We start from the raw sequence: 22701 nt of genomic DNA on the forward strand, positions 1-22701 counted from the left end.
CTCTCTCCCACTAAAGACCCGCTGTCCTTCCTCTCACTCCAGTCACCACGGCCAAAAGCGAGAGAAGGGCTACTCTGACAGACTCTGGCAGTGAGAAAAATACTGCTCTCATGACTCAGTGGTTTTCACACATGAATTCAAACAGAATGTGCCAGTTTGGGACTTTTGGAAAAGAAAACAGGGACATTGCATACATTATTTCCTTAAATGAAGGGTGTGAATTTGTGGCTGCTTGTGCGTAAGCATGAAGGTATGTTCATATGTATGACTGTGTGTGACTCCGGAGCCCTTCGCTGGAGCCTGCTGTCTGGGCACAATGGTCCAGCCTGGGGCCTTAGCTTCACAAAGGGGCCTTCTCTTAACGTCGAACCATCACAGATAGAGGAGGAGCCTGACCAAAGCATTACCACGCTTTAGGGATCAGAGAGCTTCTCTTGATGCATCTGATACCGCTTATGATTTTAATGACCTAGTACTCTTTGTGAAGGGAGACTTCAGTTTAATAGCTATGTGTACAGTCCCATACAAACATTTTTCAATAACTTGCTTGCTTTCATAAAGGCCAAAAATGGAACCAGAATCATTAGGAGATATCATCAAAAGCAAAAAGTACTAGGACTCATGCAAGAAGACAATGACAGTACAATACAAAGGTGTTTATACTGTGTAAACCTTTTCACACCTTGCCACATTTCTACTGCCAGCTTCAAGATACTGTATTAGGATTTGTGATAGACCAACATCAGGGATCTGTAAGTGTGGGTTGGACATGTATTCAAATCTCTGTACTTTGATGTTGCAAAATAAAAGCCAGTGCAATCAACTGCATTAAGAAAAAGCATGAAATAAATCTGAATGTTCTGTGAAGGATTCAGAGGGTTATAAGAGAGCATGAGTGAGCTAACAGCATCATGAAGACCAAGGAACAGTGCAGGCAAGTCAGGAAAAAAAGTTTAAAGCAGGGTTAGGTTATAAAACAACATCCCAACCTCAGAACATCTTACAGAGCACTGTCCATTCCATTGTCTTGGTAGGGTTCACTCAATGGAGTGGAAATGGCTGTCCACTTAATCTGGCATTTATCAGTAAAGCAGTCAAGATATCATTGTAACTAGGCCAAAACAGAACTTTTTGGTCTTCAGACACTGTGTGACAGAAAGCTAACACTGCGCATCATCCTGAACTAACTGTCACCATGGTGACACATAGTGGTAGCAGCATCATGGTGTGGGGATCCTTTTCTTTTGCAGGGACAGGGAAGGAGGTCAGAGTTCATGGGAAGATGGATGGAGCTAAATATAGGGATATCCTGGAAGAAAACCTGTTAGAGGCTGTGAAAGACTTGACCAAAAGACCCGAGGTTGTATTTGGAGGTTTATTTTCCACCAGGACAACAACCTTTAACACACATCCAGAGCTACAATGGAATAGTTTAGATAAAAAAAAGATTCATGCGTTAGAATGGCCCAGTCAAAGACCCAGGGCTAAATCCAACTGAGAAACTGTGACAAGACATAAGAATTGCTGTTTATAGATGTTCCCCATACAATCTGACTGCACTTGAGCTATTTTGCAAAGAAAAATGGGCATAAAGTTCAATCTCTGATGTGTAAGACTAGTACACTTGGAAATACCCCAAAAAGACTTCATGTAAGGGCAACGGGGCTGGAAACATACAATACACAACATTGTTTTAATGTTTTTTCTTTATAATTAACTTTCAAAATTCATTCATTATTAACCTCCCAGTTGAGAAAATGTGCACTAATTTGTTTTGCTTTTTCAAATATGATCCCACTAAGTTATTTTCAAAGGGTGTGAATACTTTTGCAAAGCAACCCTGGACAATCACACCTGTTTTAAAGACAGTAGATACTCATTTGCGAATTGTTTTTCTTAACTTTTTTAGGACATACATCTGCGAGCAGTAAGAATTTGTCGAGACACACGGTACTTCAGTATTAAACTTTATTTTCTCTTCTTTGTGAGATGAAAAAATGATAAAAACGTACAGCCCAGGGACTTTTATTCACCCAAGACAGGTCAGTGTTTTTCTTTGCGTAATAACCATGTAATTAAAATCATATGTTTCCATGTGTGTCTGGTGAAAGTTTAAAGAGTGAAAATAAATTATTGTAGCAATAATTATAACATCAAATATAACAACAATAATAGCAATTAAGCATTTATAAACATTCTATTTACTGTGTTGTGTTTTTTTTTTTTTTTTTTCATAAAACAGTTATGAAAAACAGGTGAGCATTGTGGTGCACAATCCAGCATGTGGGGAGAGCTCTGGTTCGTTGGTTCCTTGAAGGGGTTCTGCATGTAAGACAGCTGCCAGCACTGAGGAGTCTGTCTGTGTGTTCATGGCAGTTCTGGACAACAGTGCGGGGATGGATGGGGTGCACATATCTCGCAGTATGACGATATGATCACGAGGTGAGAAACAGCGGTTGTTTTTTGGCCCTCTCCGGAGTCTCCTGTTACAGGGTCAGGGAGAGGTGGGTACCAAAGTGACTTAGTAAAAACAAGCAAAAAGAATGACAAGCATCTCCATTCACTCCTCTCCTGCCAGCCCCACTCACCCTGGGACAGACAAACCCCCTCATTGCATTAGCTCTTTATAGAGTCTGCAAAAGTCTGCGACGTGCCCTCAGCGAGGCTGTGGCGTCCCACGACCATCGGTTACTCGGTCTAACTCAAAGCCGCTACACTCCAGCCAACCACTGTACACGACACATGTCTGCTGTTTAGTGTTTATGGAGATGTGGTGGCTCCTGCGTCCTGAAAGAGACTCAGTGAGGCTCTGCCCAGACCGGCGACCGGTTGGAGTGGTGCGGGTGACCGAATGAAGGGTGAATGGGCGTGGGAGTGGGCAGCATGTGTCCCGAGTGGCTGAAGGGGGGAAGGTGACCCATGTGGGTCATGTGGCTTGTTAGGCCAGGCGCAGCGCCGAAGGGTGAGGCCTTGTCCTGCATGCACTTGGAGAGCTCGTCAAAGCAGTCCCCTGCCCGTTTGTTCCTCTTGGACTTGCTGGACATCTTGCGGTTGCGTGTCTGGATGCCTTCCTTCTTCATGGTCAAGGGTCTGTTGACCTGTTGAGAGTGGCACATTAGCTCAAGGCATGCCATACAAAAGCTGCTCTAACAGTGTGAATGCGACATTGTTGTGGTTCAAGGTTGTTTTGCTGTTAACCTCAGCTGAAAATGTCAGCCGGAATCTCTCACTCGCTGCACTCCCAATTATCATGTACATGCATTTCTGTCATGGCAGTTGCCTTTTATGAATTGCACCAGTGTAAAATAAACCCTATAAATAATGAGCAGCTGTTTTGCATATCCACACTACTGCATTCTGAGGCCAGTCAGGGGCGTTTTTTAGCTTTTGTCTAATTGTCTGAACCAAACAGAACCTTCCCGGTCAATATGAATTCATGGGGATGAGGACAGGCTGTGTGTGAAAGGAGCTGCCTCAGACAAATCCTCATCAGTGTAACCGACGCCGTTACACTGAATGACAGTCCCACCCAGCAGCCTCTCCGGGGAGTAACGCCCCCCATTGAAACAACGATGGATTAATAAAAAGAGACGACCGGTGTGGGTTCTGCACGTCAGGGTGAGCAGGCTCTGCTTGCACTCTCCTAAATCGATACACACTGTCCGCCCACTTAACCAGTTAAGCACCACCTTCACCCCAAAACTCCACACTTGGATGAAAGCTTTTGTGTGTGTGTGTGTGTGTGTGTGTGTGTGTGTGCGTGTGTGTGTGTGTGTGTGTGTGTGTGTGTGTGTGTGTGTGTGTGTGTGTTCTGTCTAAGCTCACTCACGTTGTGTAGTTTGAAGTAGAGGCCGCAGGCATTACACACCGGGTCTCCATTCCCGTTGCGCCTCCACAGGGTGGTGGTGGTGGTCTGGCAGTTTGCACAACAGGTGCCTGCACGTCTGGCGGCGGACTAAAACAAGAAATAGAAAACGTAAGCATCCTAAATAATGCTCTGTTATCTTGCTATGAACAGGTCAGTATGGACACAAACACCTGCGCAAATTATTTTTAGGTAGACATAGTAAAACAACAGTTTCTGTTTTCTAAAGCAGTGCCTCCAACCTGCAAAATAACAGTGAACCTGTACAAGTATTATTAGTAAGCCATTTCAACATCACCAATGCATTACCCATATAGTTTATTTATCTATTTGTAAGCACTGTTTTATCTCTTGTAAATATGATTTTAAAATAACAATATCTCCTATTTACTTTGAGTTCTGAGGAAAACCCCAAGACCACACATTTGTTGGTCTGTGACCCTAAATTAGGTCTTGACCCCCATTTTAGAAACCTCTGGTCCAAAAGACTGAAAATCTAGACGTCTATAAAAAGACGTCTAGTTAAAAAAAAAAACACTATTAACGTTTAAATAGGGTTGCATTTGATTAAATGGGCTAACCGACCCTGACTTTCGAGACCTTTGTTTATACTAAAATTGGATGGGAGCGACTGTGTAACAATAATTCTATGTTTTCAAGTTACTTTTTTGGTTTAAATGAAAACATGAACAAGCCATCCTTAAATGGCAATAAAAAGACAATCATGGATGTTCAGTGTTTGGAGGGAACGCTTGAAAGACACCTGTGGAGTCGTCATTTCCCATATAGACACTGCATCATTTAAGCTGCATTATTATTATTGTTTATTATTATCATTATTGTTACTGAGTAAACAGCAAAGTTTAAAGTTTGTCCTCTTTGCTCCTGCTTTTCGTACACACTTTGTCATTTTGTGCCCTTAAAAAATAAATGTCATACTCAAGTACCAATTTTTTGTCACACTTTTACATAGATTATTGAGCAACATATGCATGAAAATAATTTAATTGTTTTTTTTTTTTAACTGTATTACACCCTGGTTCCATTTATTTTGGTTCAGATCCCCTGGTTTGGGTCAACAGCTGCTGATCATTTCACACCTTCAACATTTCATGTAGCTTTGATCCATTTCTTATCGACCTATCTGACTTTGTAACGACAAGGGATTTAAAGGGATTTTCTGCGATCAAATCGTTGTTTACTGCATTGAAATGTGGTTATCGGACCTCAATCAATATTTTTTCAGTACAGAGGAACTCTGACTGGTTTGTTGAGAGGTCAGTATGTCATTTCATAAGAATCAGCTGGCCCAAAGAGGAACAGAATCACTATTAGTGGAAATGAATGTATTTGTGAGATTTTAACTTTTTTATGAGTGGTTATCTTAACAGTTCATAAGATGCTGCAAAGTGAAGTCAACCTATATGCAGTGGTTAAATACATGGTTTTGAAGTGGTTTGTTTACAGCAATGAAATAGAAGCTGGAAGGAAGGAAATAGTACTGCGTTTACGAAACTGATACAAAATTTATATAATAATTTATATATAATTTGCTCCACAAATATCCGTTTTTCCACATATCCAAATATTTCCAAACTTTCACTGCATGTAATTTGCGCATTGTATTAAATATCCGGTTAATATCAGTTTGTAGTGGAGAACCTGGTTCGGACCCAGTGTGGGCCCTCATCCAGGAAAAGCTACGCTACAGGTTGTGTAAGTGGAGCCGGAGTCCTCACCGACAATGTGCTCCAGCATCCACTGCAGATCAATTCTCCATGGATAATGAGAAACATTAAGCAAACACGCACGAACCCCTCCGGTTTTTTACTCCTTTTTTTGCACGCAGCATCCAGGTTTTTCCCTTTTTAATTAATTTCAGGAGGGTTGGCAGTACACTAACATTCCTGCTCGCTTTTTACTTTACAAACTATATTTTTTGAATTAAAAAAAAGCAACCACGCATTAACATTTTACCTCTGTCTGCAGAGAATGACAAACAGGAGGAGGACCATAAATCCATTTATTTTCCAATGGCCGCCCCTCACGGCCCGTCTCTTCACACATAAGCGGCTCCTTCAGTGTTGTGATAATCTCTTTTACAGTATATGTCAGCCACGGCCGCAGAGAATGCTGCGCGCCGGGTGAAGGCGGAAACAGCCGGGAGCCTGACTTCCTTATCTGGGCCGGCCAGATATCCGGATAGGAAACAACTGGATGCCCCTTTGAACACAACTCTGAAAAACACTTCAGCTGAAAATGCAAAACGCTGCACAGCCACATGGGCAGTGGAAAATGTGGGTTAATGGAGCTTTCATAGACAAGGAACGGCATGGAGGAGATGGAGGGGGGGAAAGAGCCAATCAGAAGTATCTTCAGAGATCATATAGTAGCAAGACTGATTACCAGCTAATGTTTATGAGAACAATTTGACCAAGACTGCAGCCTCTGCTATAATTTGAGGTAGCAACCTCATTGCTGTTATTATTAATAGCAGTGGTATTAGTGGTATTTGTAATCTATTTATTTAGAAATGTTGTGCTATAAAATAGAACAAAACCGTAAGATAAATTAAATCATAAAATGATGAAAAGCAAACCTGTTCTTCATTTGTGTCTGTTTGCCATTTATACTAAGGTAGCTTTGGATGTTTCCAGCTATTTTTTTTTACGAAATAGCCCTGCTCACCTGTAGAACGTTTTATGTTGACCGTGCATCAATTCATACCAGGCAATAAGACATTTTTCACAAGATGAATTAAATTAATCTCTTCATTGTCTACTGTAGTGAACGGGACTAAATAGCATAATAAATAATAGTGTCCACCACCAGAAGGTCGGTTAGAGTTGTTTTGGTTTGATCATGGGTTCAAATCTGTCATATTTCATTAGAGTCAGTTGATCCAAATGGGAATCAGAACCAGAACAAATGGAAGTACAGTATAATTAAAACTTTAGAGACAATAACATACAATTACATTAAAATACTCATGAACCTGAGCATTTTTATGACTATTTAGTGCCCCAGTTCATAAACTTACTCAGCAATTGTGTAGGTACATATAAAAGAAAGAAAAAACAATAGATAGATAGATAGATAGATAGATAGATAGATAGATAGATAGATAGATAGATAGATAGATAGATAGATAGATAGATAGATAGATAGATAGATAGATAGATAGATAGATAGATAGATAGATAGATAGATAGATAGATAGATAGATAGATAGATAGATAGATAGATAGATAGATAGATAGATAGATAGATAGATAGATAGATAGATAGATAGATAGATAGATAGATAGATAGATAGATAGATAGATAGATAGATAGATAGATAGATAGATAGATAGATAGATAGATAGATAGATAGATAGATAGATAGATAGATAGATAGATAGATAGATAGATAGATAGATAGATAGATAGATAGATAGATAGATAGATAGATAGATAGATAGATAGATCTCTGTGCATCCTCCCTGCTTTCCATTGACTCCATCATGGTGTTAACTAAAGCAGCCTGGGCATCGGTATCAGTAACAGTGTCAGAAGTACCAGCAATAACGATAGCAGGAACAATGGCAATAGTAGCAGTATTGAAACAGGCCGTGAAGGCGGATTGTCGGGGGTGAGAGGGACAAACAATTCCAGGAAGATCATAGGGAAAATATAACTTTCCTGGAATTGTGCTGCCGGCATCTGCTTTGTGCTCATATTTGGGTTGTCGGCTCTTGGACCAAAGCTTTGGGTGAAGAGCAAGAGTCATTTACTCACCAGTCTCCGCTTGGGCTTGATGAGCGGTCGGTTCTGGCCGTTCATCTTGTGGTACAGTCCGCAGGCGTTGCACAGGTAGTGGCCGGTGCCATCCCGCCGCCACAGAGGGGTGGACGTGGCGCCGCAGTTCACGCACTCTCGACCCTCTGCATATAGTTCAAGAGGAAGAAAAGGGAAGAAATTTTATATAATTAAAAAGTTCACTTTCTGTCAGAGGCAACACAGCCGGCAGGTGTCCGGCGCTATTGGGCAACTGTCCCACGCTGGGTGACCCCAGATGGCACTGTAATATGAAGAGAAAATCTGCCTGCCGTTGGGGACAATGTCCGCATCAGTGTGCAGGTGTAGCAAAGTGTGCGTTGCTGTCACGGACAAAAACACCTCCGTGTAAACCGATCCAAAGGCAGCGAGAGCATGTCCAGAGGTGTCCAACAGGAAGAATGAGACACACCATCAAATTAGGACTACATTATTCATCAGCTCAGTAGGCACCCATGAGAGGAAGCATTAGTGGGTTGGAGGTATTAAATGTGGCAGACAGTGTTGCAGGGCTTGATGAAAGGCTTGCATGCTACTTGGCTGCTAATAATGACTTTTAGCTGGTTTTCATACCAGAAATGCTCATTCTTTGTGGGTAAAAATCAGCTTTTTTAATCTCCCATCCATGCCCTCATCTCTCCTATACAGGTTTGACTTCAAACAGCCTATTGCTTAACCGACAATTCGCTTCAAGAATCCCTACTTTTCCCCAGAGCACCATCTCATTATTCCTGTTATAAAGCCAGCGACACCCAAAGTCCCACCCTTTGCTCTACAATGGAATCTGACCTGAGTACAAAGCCAGGCTCTCCTTTTGAAATGCAACTTTTTAGACCTCCCTTCTCCTTCCTCTTAAATGTTTCGCAAGTCCAGCAACCACAATGAAGATGCCTCATTAAAACTGCAAATATTCATCAACAGTGACTGAGGTGTTCTGGGTTTTTTTGCAACGTTTTGTGTTGAAATAAGAAAAGAAAATGGGAAAGATGAAGAAGCATTGAGCGTAAGAAAGTTAGATGGGGGAAGAATTCTTGGTTTGAGGGCAGTTCGACAGGAAGCCACAGGACTGCAAAGTGTACGTACTGACAGCTGAAATGTCATTGTGGCATATTGTGCAACAGTCAATCACCATTACGGGCACCGGGCAGAGACTTTGACAGATAAGAGGCCTTTTTTAATGCCGTACAGCAGATATGTTTGTGTTACTGACTCGGGCACAGGCTGCCCAGCTTGTTTTAAATGTCACAGTATAACATTTCTCCTGCCACAACAGCTCATATTCACTCCGCTTATCGGGTGGCCAGCATTTTCCCAAGTGTAGTTTAGAGAGATCGCAGTGTTGATAATTGAACAATTGCACCTAGAACAATTTGTTAACAGTAGAGACGCACCGATCAGGCTTTTCCTGGCCGATACCAATGACCAGTTTTATTTGAGATCTGACTTGTCCATTCTGATGTTGAGTAATTCCAATTTTTTTCCTATGAAATATAAAACATGTCCAACTTGTTCTTTGGTAGAGGTAATAGTGTTGAGTTTAACTTAAAATGAAGAAAGATTATTTCAATTTATGTATCAAATTGTACGTCCCTCACTAGTGCTGTTGTTGTTTTTAAGCTGAAACAAATGCGTTGAAATATATAATTTTTTTTTATGCATTTCTTGACCAAAAATGGTGGGAGTTTTTAGGTTTGATGCACTATATGAAAAAGAAAAAACTAATTTACATTATTAGACCTGTTGATCACTAATCAGAGCCAATGAAGGAAAAGCGGACCAATTCGACGGAGTTATTGGTGCAAAGTGCATGCTGTTGGTTTATGCATTTATAGAATAAAAATGGTGCAAGTATGAGTAAATTTAAAAAAATCAACATTTTCTTTACATGTCATTGATTAATCTGTTTAGGGGCCAAAAATAAGTGCTGCCTTAGCTGTTTAAATTGTTGCACAAATTATCTGGCCAAAGATGGAAATCTGTCGGTTTTCCTCAACTGCATGTGCTTTTATGCACTTTTAAGGATTTAATTAACTCACATTACCTCTAGCAAAGAACCTGCAACACATTGCGTTTTTTATGTATTATATGTCTTAGAAAATGAAATTGTAGTCTCTCCAAATGAGAATCAGTGGATCTGACCTGAAGGAAATATGTAAAACTTTTCTTCCAGGGAAAAAGACTGGTCAGTGCATCTCTATTTTGATGCATTTAATAAGTAGGAAAAAATACCCGATTTCTTAGTATCTGACCTACCAGGGAAAAACTGGCCAGTTCTGCTCTATAGCTGACTGACTGGTATAACGCTAGTTAATAGCCTGCTAATGCTTTTTTTGTCTTTTAATTCAAAGGAAAACAAGCGAAACAATGTGGGGAAATTACTGACTCATTACAAGAACTTTTTTCCATTATTATTACTTGGCCGCCCATTAGTACACAGCACAAACTCTTGCTTTTCCCCTAAATGTTCCAAAGAATGTTAGTTTTAAAAAAAGTATCTTTATTATGAGCACCGTGAGGATTTTTTTGAAAGAAAAAAAAACATGGCTGATGATTACTCAACGGTCTGTAAAATGCATTCTCATCTACACAGAGAAGCGGGTCCACTGTGGACTTATTGGGCCAAGGCCATGCTTAAAAACACAAACAGTAGGACTATGTCGCCTGGGCTTTGTTAGGACTGTGGAGAGCGGGGCGGAGGTCGTGATTTGTTCACTTGGAGGTATACAGGATATGGCAGGAGCCAGGGCGTCGTGACTGCTTTATTTTCGAAGTGCAGTAAAGGCCACATTTAAAGGCAGAAAGAAAAAACAGTATGTGGCACGACAGAGAAGAAGAAGCAATTAGGCGGTTTGTGGTAAAGAGCAGTAAAGTAGTGTCAGTCTTCAGTCTCGTTTAATAATTGCGCAATTATATTTTCATTCGAAAACACACAGTAAAATCAAATGTATTCCTGAAAAATCGATTGGTTCATAAATTACAGCTTATCTTCCCATGTTTTTATGAAATCACCGTGATTGGATTGAAGGCTTTCATCCTGAGGTGGATTGCTGCTTGGAGTGACCCCCTCCTCCCCCTGCCCCCTCCCAACGTTAAAGTTACAAAGAGTGAGACGAAACAAAGAAAGATAAGAGATGGGACAGAGGAAATGGAGCTTAGAAATTAGGGGTTTCTGTCACAGCAGCAAACCAAAGTGAAAACTGCAGAAGGAGGGTTTTAACGTCTGAGCTCAGACAAAATATGCAAAAACCCTGAAGGCAATGCAAACACAATTATATCCGCATGTTTGACAACAGCAACCACTCCATTATTATTATTGTGCCAAATAAAACGCGTATGCGCTGAAACCGACTAAACCTGACACTATAAGAGGCTTTTCGGCTGAATATCAATTGTTTCAACAAGATTAATGATTTGATAATATTGCGGAGGAACAAAAATATGAGAGACTCACCTGAGCTCGACCTGGCTTTGCTTTTGCATTTGGGCGTAAAGCTGGAGGAGGATCCACCAAGCAGGCTACCCGGGTGGAAGAGGCTGCCGCTGTATTCGTGGGGTGTGTGGAGGGGGTAGGCCGGGTAGGTCGGGATGGGGTGATGCGTGGCTGCAGCCTGGCCGTTCATGGAGGCCAGGCCGCCGCGGAGCGGGCTGCAGCTCTCCATCTTCATGCCGTCAGTCAGCGGCACCTGGTACTTGATCGAGTCCTTCTCGTCCATCCTGGTGGAGGTGGAGGTCGGGGAGGTAGGGCCCGGGTCCGGAGATACGTCTTTCGGAGGGGTCGGGGGGAAGCTGTAGAGGTGCGGGCTGGAGTGGGACGCCGATGTGAGAGAGGACACGGAGGCCGTTCCGGCGCTGCTACTGCACGGGTAGCCGGAACCGGCGGGGTGGAGGCCGGGTTTGCTAAAGTGGCTGACCGCCCATGCGTTGTGGTGGTGCGCGGCGGACAGGGCGGCTTTCCCGGGATCCAGCCAGGGAATGCCGGGACTGTGGATGAGGTGTGGCCGGCAAACCTGGTTCCCAGTGAGGCGAGCTAAAATACAGGATATTGTAATTATTTCATTGTAATTCATTCACAATATAAAACATTTTATTTTACAACTTTACTAGCAGAACAATCTTCCCATAAGTTAGAAAAGTTAAAAGAAAGATCTTACTAGTTAAATCGTCAAAATGACTCAAATCCGACATTTAGTTCCAGATGAAATAAAACGTTCAGGATGGTTTTAAATTGTAGATCAAATTATTTTCCAATTAGACGGGACTTGTCATTCTAAAATAACAACAGCCCCATTGTTATTAAAATAATAAAGACCCGCTGATTGTAGATAAAAGCAGCTCCAGGTCTGGGCAGTAGGCTAGCTATCTTTTCCCCCGCAGCAGCTCTCGGACTAAAGATTGTTATTAGTAAATTTGCGGTTTTTATTTTATATCCGGGAAGTGCCTCTCTCTCTCTGCAGAACCCCTGCCCCAACACGGAGGGGTTAAGTGACATACTTCCCTTTCCTCTCGCTGTCATTTGCTAGAAATCCCTTTTATGTTAGAGAATTGGTTCAGAATTGTAAGGAGCTTTTTTGTTTTAAAAAAAACATTATTTTTGTTTAGTTTTTTTTTATATATTATTTTTGTATTCATTTTAAACAAATTATTACTTTTTCTTAGTATTACCATTATTTATTGTTGTTTTACATAAAGTGCGCAGACATACAAACACAAACTGTAGTATAATATATTTTTCTTATAATTCTTAATAAAATAGGGAATATTATAATAGTTCTCATTGTATTTCGTATTGTCATAATAAACCCGAGCCCATCCTCACCGTGCGCCTGGCTGTATGAGACCCTCGCCCGGGAGTTGGTGTAGTAAGGGTTCCCTTGAGAGTCCAAGTGGTTCAGAAACATGTCAACCTCGTCCTGGGGCAGCAAAGGCGCCATCGGCTCCATGTAATTGTGGCTCAGACTGTGGTGGTGGGAATCCGGGTGCTGGCCGTTCAGCACTGCGTGATGGTGCGCCATCCACCGAGACTGATCCGCCGCTGCGACCTCCATGGCTCGGCTCTCTTTTCCTCCGAGTACGTCTCCCGTTCGGCCTGTGTAGTTCGGTCCTTATTACAGTATAGTTCCCAGCTGTTGGATTACTTTAGAAATAAAATCCTTAAATAGCCCAGCGTCCTCCCTTTTCCTTAGTGATAACTGCAAAGAAATGAGAGCAAAGAGTTAACTTACCACCTTTGCATCCCTACTTCCACGCAAACAAAATATCCTTCGTGTTTTATCTGCTCATATCGAATTACACGTGAAATAAACTTTACAGCGGGTCCTGGTGGCTGCAGGGAACAAAATAAAGTAAAGAGCACAGCTGTGTGTAAGTCAAAAACACACCCCGTCTCAGGAGAAAGAAAGCAAGAAAAAAGTTCTCCCTCGTTTGGGATATGTGCTACCTGTTGCCGTTTCTGATCAGCTGACGGGACACACACACATGCACACAGCGCAGTCCGGACGTGTTAAACCTCTTGATCCGTGCAGTGCTCGGGATCATTAATGAGATGTGGCGCAGACTGATGCGGCTGGCGCCAGTAAATTCCCATATCAAGCCAAGACTGGGTGGAGCATCGGTCTGCGCCAATCATGGAGCGCGCAATTGGCTCGCTGCATCCTTGCTCCCTTCTCCTTGCTTTTAAATTTCTCTACCCCCACACCCCTCATCCCACAACCCTAACAAAATAAGCTAAACGACTTATCAATCAGTAGCCCACTTTATGCTGTCTTTCTCTCTCCCCTGAACCTCAAACGGAGCGAACATTTTTATAACCAATCAGCGTTTTTAACAGCTTAAAGACAGACGTCAAACGAAGGGAGGAAATTCAGCCTGCTCATTATTATTATGATCTGAAAATCGTTTTAATTCCCTTCACCTGTATGAAGCCATCGAGGCAATGATTTTAGAGATCTTTTATAAATCTTCACCTGTACTTATTATTTGTATCCAGTCGCAAAATGTGATTAAAGCTGCTGAATGGTTGTGTTATAGCCCTCTAATAATAATAATAATAAAAATAATAATAACTTGCTCTTGTTCGTATACACTTGTGTAAATAAACAGCGATTTCAGCACCTCTTAAACCAACAGAGGAGGAGTCGATTTATGGCCCCCTGAAATTGGGCCCCCATGTATTGTATAGGGAGCGACCTAATTGTCTTTAATTAGGAGCGGGACATTCCTCTTGTGAAAACAGGGATCGGCCATTCAAACCCGCTCCGCGTGCGCCTGAACTCAAGGCGCCGCGAGGCCGTGGGCTACATGGGCGCGAGGCCTCACCTGCGTCACGACTCGAAACTCAGAACAATTCAAAAGTAATATGACTAGCAAGTTTTAACCCAGATAAGGGGGGATTTGTGCGAATTTATTATATTTTTATTGGAAAAACCTTATATGCGCAATATTCGGTTGGAAAGTGCGGTTGCGTGCGCGCTTACGTGATTGACACGTAAAAATTAGAGGTTGCCCGGAACCTTCACCATTGCCACACTGACGTCTTGATCTGACGTCAGAGAATTAGTAAGTGAGTGGGCGACGTTAGACGTCAGATACCTGTGGATTTTCTAACAGGTAAGAGGTCCTTCATTTAGAGATGACACCGTGCAGGTCATTATCGCGGCCATCATACCCGGGTGTGTGTGTGTGTGTGTGTGTGTATGTGTGTGGGTGTGTGTCAGTCATTAAATCACTGGCATGTTGCCATGGGCAGTGAGCTGATGAGTTTGGCCCCTTCGAGCTTGTCAACTCTTAAAATCAACAAATTAGTGTGACTGTGTGCAGCTGCAGCAATAAAAAAAGATTACACTATAAAAAAGAATCGTGTAGGGTATTAAAAATTAGATATTAGAGTTGTCAACATTTCAATCAAGCATTCGTATCTACATGTAATGTCAACATTTGCTGTTTTTTTTTTTTTAGTTTGATCAGTTTAAAATTACTTTAACCTAAAGGAAACCACACACTCACACAGGGCCTGATTTAGTAGGACATGGGCCATGTGCTAGAGGTACTTTTGGTGCCCTACCCTAATAAGCTTTTTTTAAACATACAAATTATTACATTGAATTTATAGTTACACAGCCTCAAGGTTTTTGAACCATGTCCACGTCAAAGTAGACTTTTAGTAGTAGACAATAATGTGTCTTGTTCTTGGTCATTTGGTTGTTTCATACCCATCTTTTCTGAGTAAGAACTGGTGCCATCTGGATGTTTTGTACCAGCCCAATAGACATTATCCACATTCTAGAGGACATTTTGTGCTCACGTTTAATATATCATATCGCTTCCGTCTGCCTTCCTTTAGCCTGCTTTTTACCAAAACAATTCCACCTGATTCTAAATTTTAAAATGTTTAATAATTCTTTAGTTATGCTTCTATATCATCTCTAATTTATACTCCTTCACAGGTTTCTTTATATATTTAGCTTAACATTTAACATAAAAAACATTCTATTTTAAATTTAAAAATTCCTGTTTCCTTGTAAAATTATTTTTATTCAATGCCATGATAAATACATATGGAAAATATTGCAAAATGGTTAGCCATAGGGGTCTAAAATGGTTTGTTTAGAGCCATGAAAAGTTGGTAGGACGGGAAGAAATGTGATAATGAAATCGGGGTATTTTCTTGAGGAAGTTTCTGCATTGGAACAGGAATTTCAGTTTGTATCCAGCTAGCAAACCATAGCTGGATTAGTGTTGTCACTAAACTGGCTGTGGAATGCCAACAAACTGAGCTAGGGTAGTTTTTGTCAGGGCTTCATACAGTGTAATGTTTTATAACTTAATCACAAACCATCTCTTATGATGTGTTTCTTTTTAAGATGATAGAACAAACCAGGTGAAAAAATATATTAGAATAATTAATAGAAGTTTATCAAATTTAGTTTAGTGAGTACACAGCAAAGGTTGTTTGGATTTTTATTGATGTATCTGAGTGTCTTTAACAATTTACCGAAGACATTTGCTAATTTTTACATCAACTTTATAAGTTAAACCCAAAAGTCTGTTTCATCAGTGTAAGGTCTAGAGTTACTTGCATTCCAGAGAAGGTAAAACTGGGATGAATTTGGCAGGCGGGGGTAAGAACATTCTTACCCTTGTATTCTGTCCTGTAACAGAATGTATTTCATATATGATCAGTCATCAGTAAAGCATTACTTACAGGAATTTAATGTCACTGAATAATTGCTGAACCTCAAAGGATCTTATGGCTCCTTCTGTTTGAGCCTGAATCCCGAGTGGCTGCTGATGCTGTTGATCTTGTGGTTTTGTAGTGAAAGGACACTTTATATGCACACTGTAAGGTGTCACTAAGCCAAGTGGTCAGCCTGTGTTATCTGGGCAGCATTAAACACTGCAGGCCAAGGCTCGGGAGGTTCTGCTGCAGCATACTCATTGTTGTTTGTATGTTTGCCAAATGGATTACTCAGCAGGATTTAGCTCTCAGTAATTTATACCTTCATTAATCCCATTTGTATCTGCTCTTGAACAAAAGATGGGTGAGTGTAACGGAGGTGAGGCTGTGGAGGGGGGATGCTGTTGCTTTCTGTCTCTCTCAAGGACACAGCGTATTGTCTCAACCATGATCCATGATGCTACCCTATCCTACACTGGAGGACACATCCTTCTCATAACGCCTCCTGCACAAGCAGCAGTGGGAACAGTCCGCAGCAGCTAATGAACAACAAGATTATCATTTCGATCCGTGCCGTTATTAAATGGGATTGGCTTTATCTACCTGTTTGTTCCCATCGGGCACGGTCATCCATCATTATCCAGAGCGGAGGTGTGTGACTGCACTGCCCCGCTCTGCATGTTGTTTAGAAGTGTGTGTGTGTATGTGTGTGTGTGTCAGTCTTTATGTGAAGAGCCACAGTGGGGCTTGTGAAGATAAGCAGAGCCAGAGAGAAGAAAATGACACAAACCAGCTGAAGCATTATTGTCTCCTTTACGCATGGCTAATTAGATTGAGCCCGGGCACTGGGGAGGGCGTTATAGACACAAGCACCCAGACACAAGACCATAAAACTATAGTGAGAGGGGCCTGGATGCTGCTAAGAGGTCACCACTCACTCCTTATTTCAGAAATAACAAAATGATGAATAACATTTGAGAGAAAGGAAAGGGCATCTTGCTGGAGAGTCAAAAAGTTATTTATTATTTTGCAATCACTCTTCAGTCAGGGATTCCTTCAGAAAGTTTTTAAAAGGAGAGGCTACATAAGTTTGTTTTAATGTTGTTATCATTATGCTGCTGCCAATTAAAAGCTCTTTGAAAACTACGGTAACATTATAGCTAGGGATTTGCATCCTAGTAAAAGCCTATTGTGATTTGTTATATTTAAAATTCCTAACTTAGAACGTGCATAGATGAAAACACTTAATATTTTACAAGTTGCAACAATCTGAATTTAATGAATAAAGACAGAAATATGTCACTGCACCTTGTCCTTTCTACTGATAAATGTATACCCATAAATATATTGTGCACGTAAGAATCTCCAATCAATCAGGGCTAGTGTGCAAATTTACAGGGGGCTGGTATTTATTTGGCGCCTCTTGTCCCCACCCGCCCCTGGTGGCGCCATTGCATGTTGCTTGAATAATACACACAAATCCGACATCAGGTGTTTGAAGGGGTCTAAAAAGGTAATAGCCTTCGTATGTGTGTGCGCTCCAGCTCCTTGCTCCAATGCATGTCTGCAGAGACCCCCAGCCCGCCCCTGCCTCGGCTCCACCATTGTACGGGTTTGATTGCTCTGTCTGCTGATGAAAGAGGATCGCCGCATGTCATTATGCGTTTCAAATGCGTGACAATTGAATACTTTTGTCATCGCTAATACAATGCTGATGACACACTAACTGGACCATTTCACGATCGAGGGGGTTTATTCCAGGAGCGGAGCACCTTCTCCCTCCCGCAGGCAACCCGGGGCGAGCCGCATTAAAACCCGTTATTGGCTGTATGTACGGACATAGAGCGAAATACTAGAAAGCGCACGCTCCTGCAAGGCGCGCCATTGTTGTTGTGAGTAGATAAGTATTTAGGTTATATGAATATGTTTTTATATTAGTCATTTTCTTACATATAGCTGACAATAATACAGCATTTTTCTTCCCCTTCATTGTAATAATAAATTCGATCATAATTTAACTGTCAGTAAGTGTCTGAACATTTGTGAGATTAATTATTGAGGGTAAATATATTAAAAACCCTGCAACCAGACAACCTAATTCATAAAATTGCCAACAATTGTTTTTTTATATATATGTATGAGTGGTCCTCAGCAAACATTTAGCAGTAATTAGTTGTATTATTTATCCCTTTAAATATATATATATATATATATATATATATATATATATATATATAATTTTTTTTATTAAGCTTTTCAATGTTAAAAGATGTGTCTTACCCGTTCGACTTTGCTAGATGCGAAACGTGCGGCTACTGTTTGGAGTCACAACGAGTCCAGTGAAATCGGGTCCCTCCGATTCACTGCGCAGCCTCTCCAAAAGTAATAACGCATAGTTTAAAAAGTGTCCACACCTGTCCCGTGTGTTCCGGGGATTTCGTTAGGCAGTGGTCTCCGAATAAACTGTGCAGTAAGATCCGCCGGCAGAGAGCAGTGCTTCGCCCGCTGCGCTCAGACTCTCCCTCCTGTCTGCACTGTGCACAGCTCTCTGTTTATGAGCTAAGAACTTGTGTGGTTGGATGAGAGAGAGGCTGCGGGCACACAACCCAACCCGACGTAATGGCACGTCAGCCAGCGGCTTGTCTTCCGGGTCCCAGTTAAACACGGAAACTGGCAGGGATGGTTACCTGATCCCAGGACGTGATCCAATAGAGTCACATCGTTTTACAATGAAGAGTAAAAAAAGCTTCTGTTGAGTCATTTTGTTTTACATGCGCCTTAGTTATCATCCACTACTTTCTTCTGCCAAACTGTGTAAAATACACCATGATTACACTGTTAAAACAAACTGTTAGAATTGAATCAAAGAAATCGGTGCAACAATATGCATCCATTTTATTTCAGTAATTTTAAGCAGAATTGTCACTAGTTTTCATTCTAATTCTAATTATTAAGGTCATTTTGTCTTGTGAAAAAGAACACAAAATTAAGAACTGATTGTAATTCTGCCATACAGTGTTACTGAAATAGTGATTAATCTTAAAAATCAGTTCTAAGAAGGTGAGATTTGTACATTTTCTCTGACAAACACAAGATGTTCCATCTGCCTGCTAGAAGTGACACTCATCTATCTAAAGCTGGAACCAAACTTACATTCTTGCTCAAACACAAACATATTATTAACCAGAAGTCTTATGAGAGTTCTTAGCTCTTACTAAGTTGGTATACTAATTCATAATAAAATCCATATAAATGTATGAGTCTCACCATTCATTGCTGGACAAACATGATGAATGAAGGTAACAATTCACTGAACCAACATCTTCAGTTGAATTCGAATCAAAATGTTAAGGATGGATTTCTTACCAAAATATAGTTGCCAAATTAGAATTTAACCAATTATGGAATATTAAAAAGAATTCTTTAAAAGCTTGATTAAAATGTAGGTAATTTTCAAGTTACCTCCAAAGTTGCTTTTTATATAGTGTGTGACAATTCTTTCACGTACACAGGCCTGTTAGAGACAATCTAACTTTAAAATTACCTTCATCTAAAGCAAATCGTGAGGCTGCTCAAAAACGACGATGCCTGTACAACTATTATGTTATACATAATTATTCTGAGCACTTTTTAAAAGAATACTTATTGCAGCTATAGAAATTGCTTCTTTTAAAATGAATGGGCAAACATAGATTTACCAATTGGTTTATTAGGTTCTCAAGTAGTTTTTTTTTATGTCCGCTGTAAAAATTTATTTTGGAGGATTTTAAAGATGAGCCAGTGAAATGATTTTGATTTTATTCATTCGTATTAGTTTGCAATGTGCTGAAAAATATTTTAAATAATTATTATTGGCATAGTGACCTAGCTAGTTTGGCTTCTTAACCTTTAGGCTGCACATCTTAATTGTGGAACAGTGTCAACCACATTTTTTGTCTTAACCACTGACCAATTTCTATTTGAGGTTTCTTCTGAACAGGGCAGACCAATGAAGAAAGTAAAGCAAACAAATAATTAGAATTAAGCTAAATTATTTCTCAATTTTTTTTTAGATGTTAAACTTCCACACTTTCTGCCTAGACATACTGCTTAAATTCTACCTAAACAAAATATATGCAGATCTTTAGACTAGATTTATAGGTAACAGTTTGTTTTAATCGTGTATATTTGATTTGATCGCGTTTACTCAATTTGTTTGTCACCGAAAGTGAGAGAATTCTGACAGCTTTCTGGGCCTTAATTAACTAACTCACCCCCCCCCCCCCGCCCACTTTGTTAACACCCCCCCCCCCCTCCTCCTCCTCCTCCTCCTCCTCCTCCTCCCACCCTGGTGCTTTATGCCCCCACGCAGCAGCAGAGCAGCAGCAAACTTTATAAAACATGCAAAGCTCCTAAAATCTCCTGCACGCGACCTGGGCTCGTGCGCTGCGCCGCAGCCGGGCAGGTGCAAGGGGCGCGAGGACCTCTGCTACTCGGGCCTCGTGCTCCCCAGAGTGCACGCGCACACAAAAAGGAGGAAGATAAAAACAAAGAAAAGGACAGAAAAGCGGAGTCTGTCTGAATCACAAAATTAACGCCTAAACCCAGCAGAGCAAAGATGTGACTTCAATTTACAAGACGTTTGTTTAGTACGAGTGTAACAGACATAATTCACAATTACAATCATAAAATTCACTTAACTTGTCTGTTATTTACAATTTATAGTGGCCAGGGGAAAACAGTATGATTGATTTGTTTATTTCCTTTTTTACATAAATGTCATCAAACCGGAAGCATCAGTTCAGGTTTATGCCTCTTATATTACCCCTTTAATTAGAAGCTTATTAGATTAAAAGTATAACTGTGGGCTCTTTGTGGTCTGACTTTTAAGCAGCAAATATCAATGACGTATAACTCAGATTAAATAGAAAAGGATTTATATAACATTTTTTACATCAGCAATTAAAACGTATTTATTATTATTATGCTTTAAGGATTCATTTTAGTGTTTTCTCCTGCTCTTGTTTTGTTCTTGCACAGTCTCCTGTAGTGTGCATGCGCAAACGTTGATTTTCATATTATGTGCACAAGCCATTATAGATGCCGGGGCCCTTCTCCTTCTGATTATTACCAGGGGTAATATTTCATCGGCACCGCGCAATCTTTGTTCTCCGTGAAGATAATAAATGGCCTAATCGTTATCAGCAAACTGCTGGGGGTGTCAGCGCCGACCGAGGCTGGAAGCAGGGTCCAAAGTGCTGCTGAATAAATTGGTGTTCCTTATCTCTCCCTCCCAGATTATCGCCGCCTTTTCAAACTCGCACAACAAATACATTCAATGCATCTAATGCATCATTTGGTGGAGGAGAGGAGATGCCTCAGGTTGATACAGACAGATAGGCGTATAGGGGAAGAGACATATTTACACGTTTTTAAACCATGTAGGCTCTATTTGGCGTTGTACGGGGAGCTTATTGGGCAGACATATTTTTGCACATCAATACAATATTAACCATGCATCACTATAGTATGAAGCCTGTCCGATTGATCTTATTTAGTTTAAAATGAAAACTTTTGATTTTTTTTTTTTTTTTTTTGTAGGTCACCCCGAGATGCTTATTTTAACGTTTGACTGAATATTAGGTTGCTGTTAATTTGGCCTGTAATGATTTGTAAAACAGATAACGCGATAAGGCCTAATTTCCTAGTCGATTCCGTCCTAATAAACACATCTAATTATGATTGCACCACCTTCACCTCCGCAACAAGATGAAGGTGTTTTTTAGCAAAGAACTGTTAGTTTTCAGCTGCCCCGTTATCTGCAGCGCGAACGGGCCGGGATTTTTTTCTTTCAGACCGGTGTTGTCAGTTTAACGAACTGCAGTGGCATTTTGTTGAACGGTGGCCAATTTCAACTCCAATTTAAATCATGTCAGACCTTTTAAAAAAGTATAATTGATGTCCGGGAAGTGAGTTTTAATTTTTAAGAAATAATGACCTTTTCTTTGCTATAGGCCTACTGCTGGATTTAAACCTAAAAAACAATGTGAAGAAAAGAAGTAAGGTTTATAAGCTGTGATGCAGCATATATGAGCGAAAAAGAAGAAAAAAAGAGGAAAAATATTTTCCAATAGACACACTCTTCTCTATTAATACCGCCGCATCTCCGCCGGCCCCGGTGCTCTGATGGTCTCCTAGACAACCGAGATAACGGGCCTGCAGTTTTCCATATCGGTCCCAGGGTCTATTATAGCTCGGGATTAGCTCTCTTTCCGAAAAGGTCATAGGCAAAGTCACCAAACCTGCTCTTTTCCCCCGCCATACGGGTGTCATGGCACATTCATATGCCTACGTGTGCCATTTTCATTTCATGCCATTAGACTAATAGCGCTGCACATTTCCCTGCGCTTACACACAGTACAAGATTAAATGAAAAGGCGGCAGAACTCGGAAAGGCTGAGATCTTTGGGGCTGAAGCTGCGAGCCTCGCGTAGCAGGACAAAGACATGTGCTGTTATCTAGTGACCCCTAGCGAAAATGATATGTACTTCAGCAGTACTGGTGTATTCTTTGGCCTCTATCATCAGGAAGAAATAGTATAATTATATGCGATTAGATCCATAAAGAAAGCAGATCCTATCAACCTGCAGGGCATCTTTCTTGGTGTGCACTAAAGTTTAGGTTTTTAAGTTCTTTTCAATATATTTACTTCCCCGAATCATCAAAGCAAGCTATTCCCTGTATGATTTGGTCTGTTGTACCCTATATTCCCCAGTTTAGGGTCTCAGGTGCTGAGCAGTTTGTGATTCATTAGTCTAGACACGGTACCTTGAGAAAACACCAATGTTTTAAACTAACCTTTGAT

The 22701-nt window shown here is 40.9% G+C and overlaps 1 protein-coding gene across 4 annotated transcripts; it reads right to left on the reverse strand.

Moving 5' to 3' along the window:
- Positions 1-1954: 1954 nt before the first annotated feature.
- On the reverse strand, positions 1955-18397 carry gata2a (GATA binding protein 2a). Of its 4 annotated transcripts, none has more exons than XM_047348754.1 (6): positions 18138-18397; positions 12501-12873; positions 11136-11711; positions 7646-7803; positions 3830-3955; positions 1955-3098 (listed from the first exon to the last, which is right to left on the reverse strand). In XM_047348754.1, the coding sequence occupies exons 2-6, from the start codon at positions 12727-12729 to the stop codon at positions 2799-2801; spliced, it is 1389 nt and encodes a 462-aa protein (XP_047204710.1). In that variant the 5' UTR covers positions 12730-12873; positions 18138-18397; the 3' UTR covers positions 1955-2798. The 4 variants fall into 4 exon arrangements, with proteins under 4 accessions (XP_047204710.1, XP_047204709.1, XP_047204711.1 ...); XM_047348753.1 differs by lacking the exon at positions 18138-18397 and adding an exon at positions 13122-13326; XM_047348755.1 differs by lacking the exon at positions 18138-18397 and adding an exon at positions 13122-13325 and having other exon boundaries at positions 7646-7791.
- Positions 18398-22701: the final 4304 nt, after the last annotated feature.

Source organism: Girardinichthys multiradiatus, chromosome 20 (assembly GCF_021462225.1).
Source record: "Girardinichthys multiradiatus isolate DD_20200921_A chromosome 20, DD_fGirMul_XY1, whole genome shotgun sequence".
In the NCBI taxonomy this organism is placed as follows: domain Eukaryota; kingdom Metazoa; phylum Chordata; class Actinopteri; order Cyprinodontiformes; family Goodeidae; genus Girardinichthys; species Girardinichthys multiradiatus.

Coding starts and splice junctions, on each gene's coding strand:
- gata2a (XM_047348754.1), bottom strand. CDS start 12,729: ATGGAGGTCGCAGCGGCGGATCAGTCTCGGTGGATGGCGCACCATCAC. Junction 7,804..11,135: donor CAAAGCCAGGTCGAGCTCAG/GTGAGTCTCTCA, acceptor TTCTTCCTCTTG/AACTATATGCAGAGGGTCGA. Junction 3,956..7,645: donor TCAAGCCCAAGCGGAGACTG/GTGAGTAAATGA, acceptor TTCTTGTTTTAG/TCCGCCGCCAGACGTGCAGG.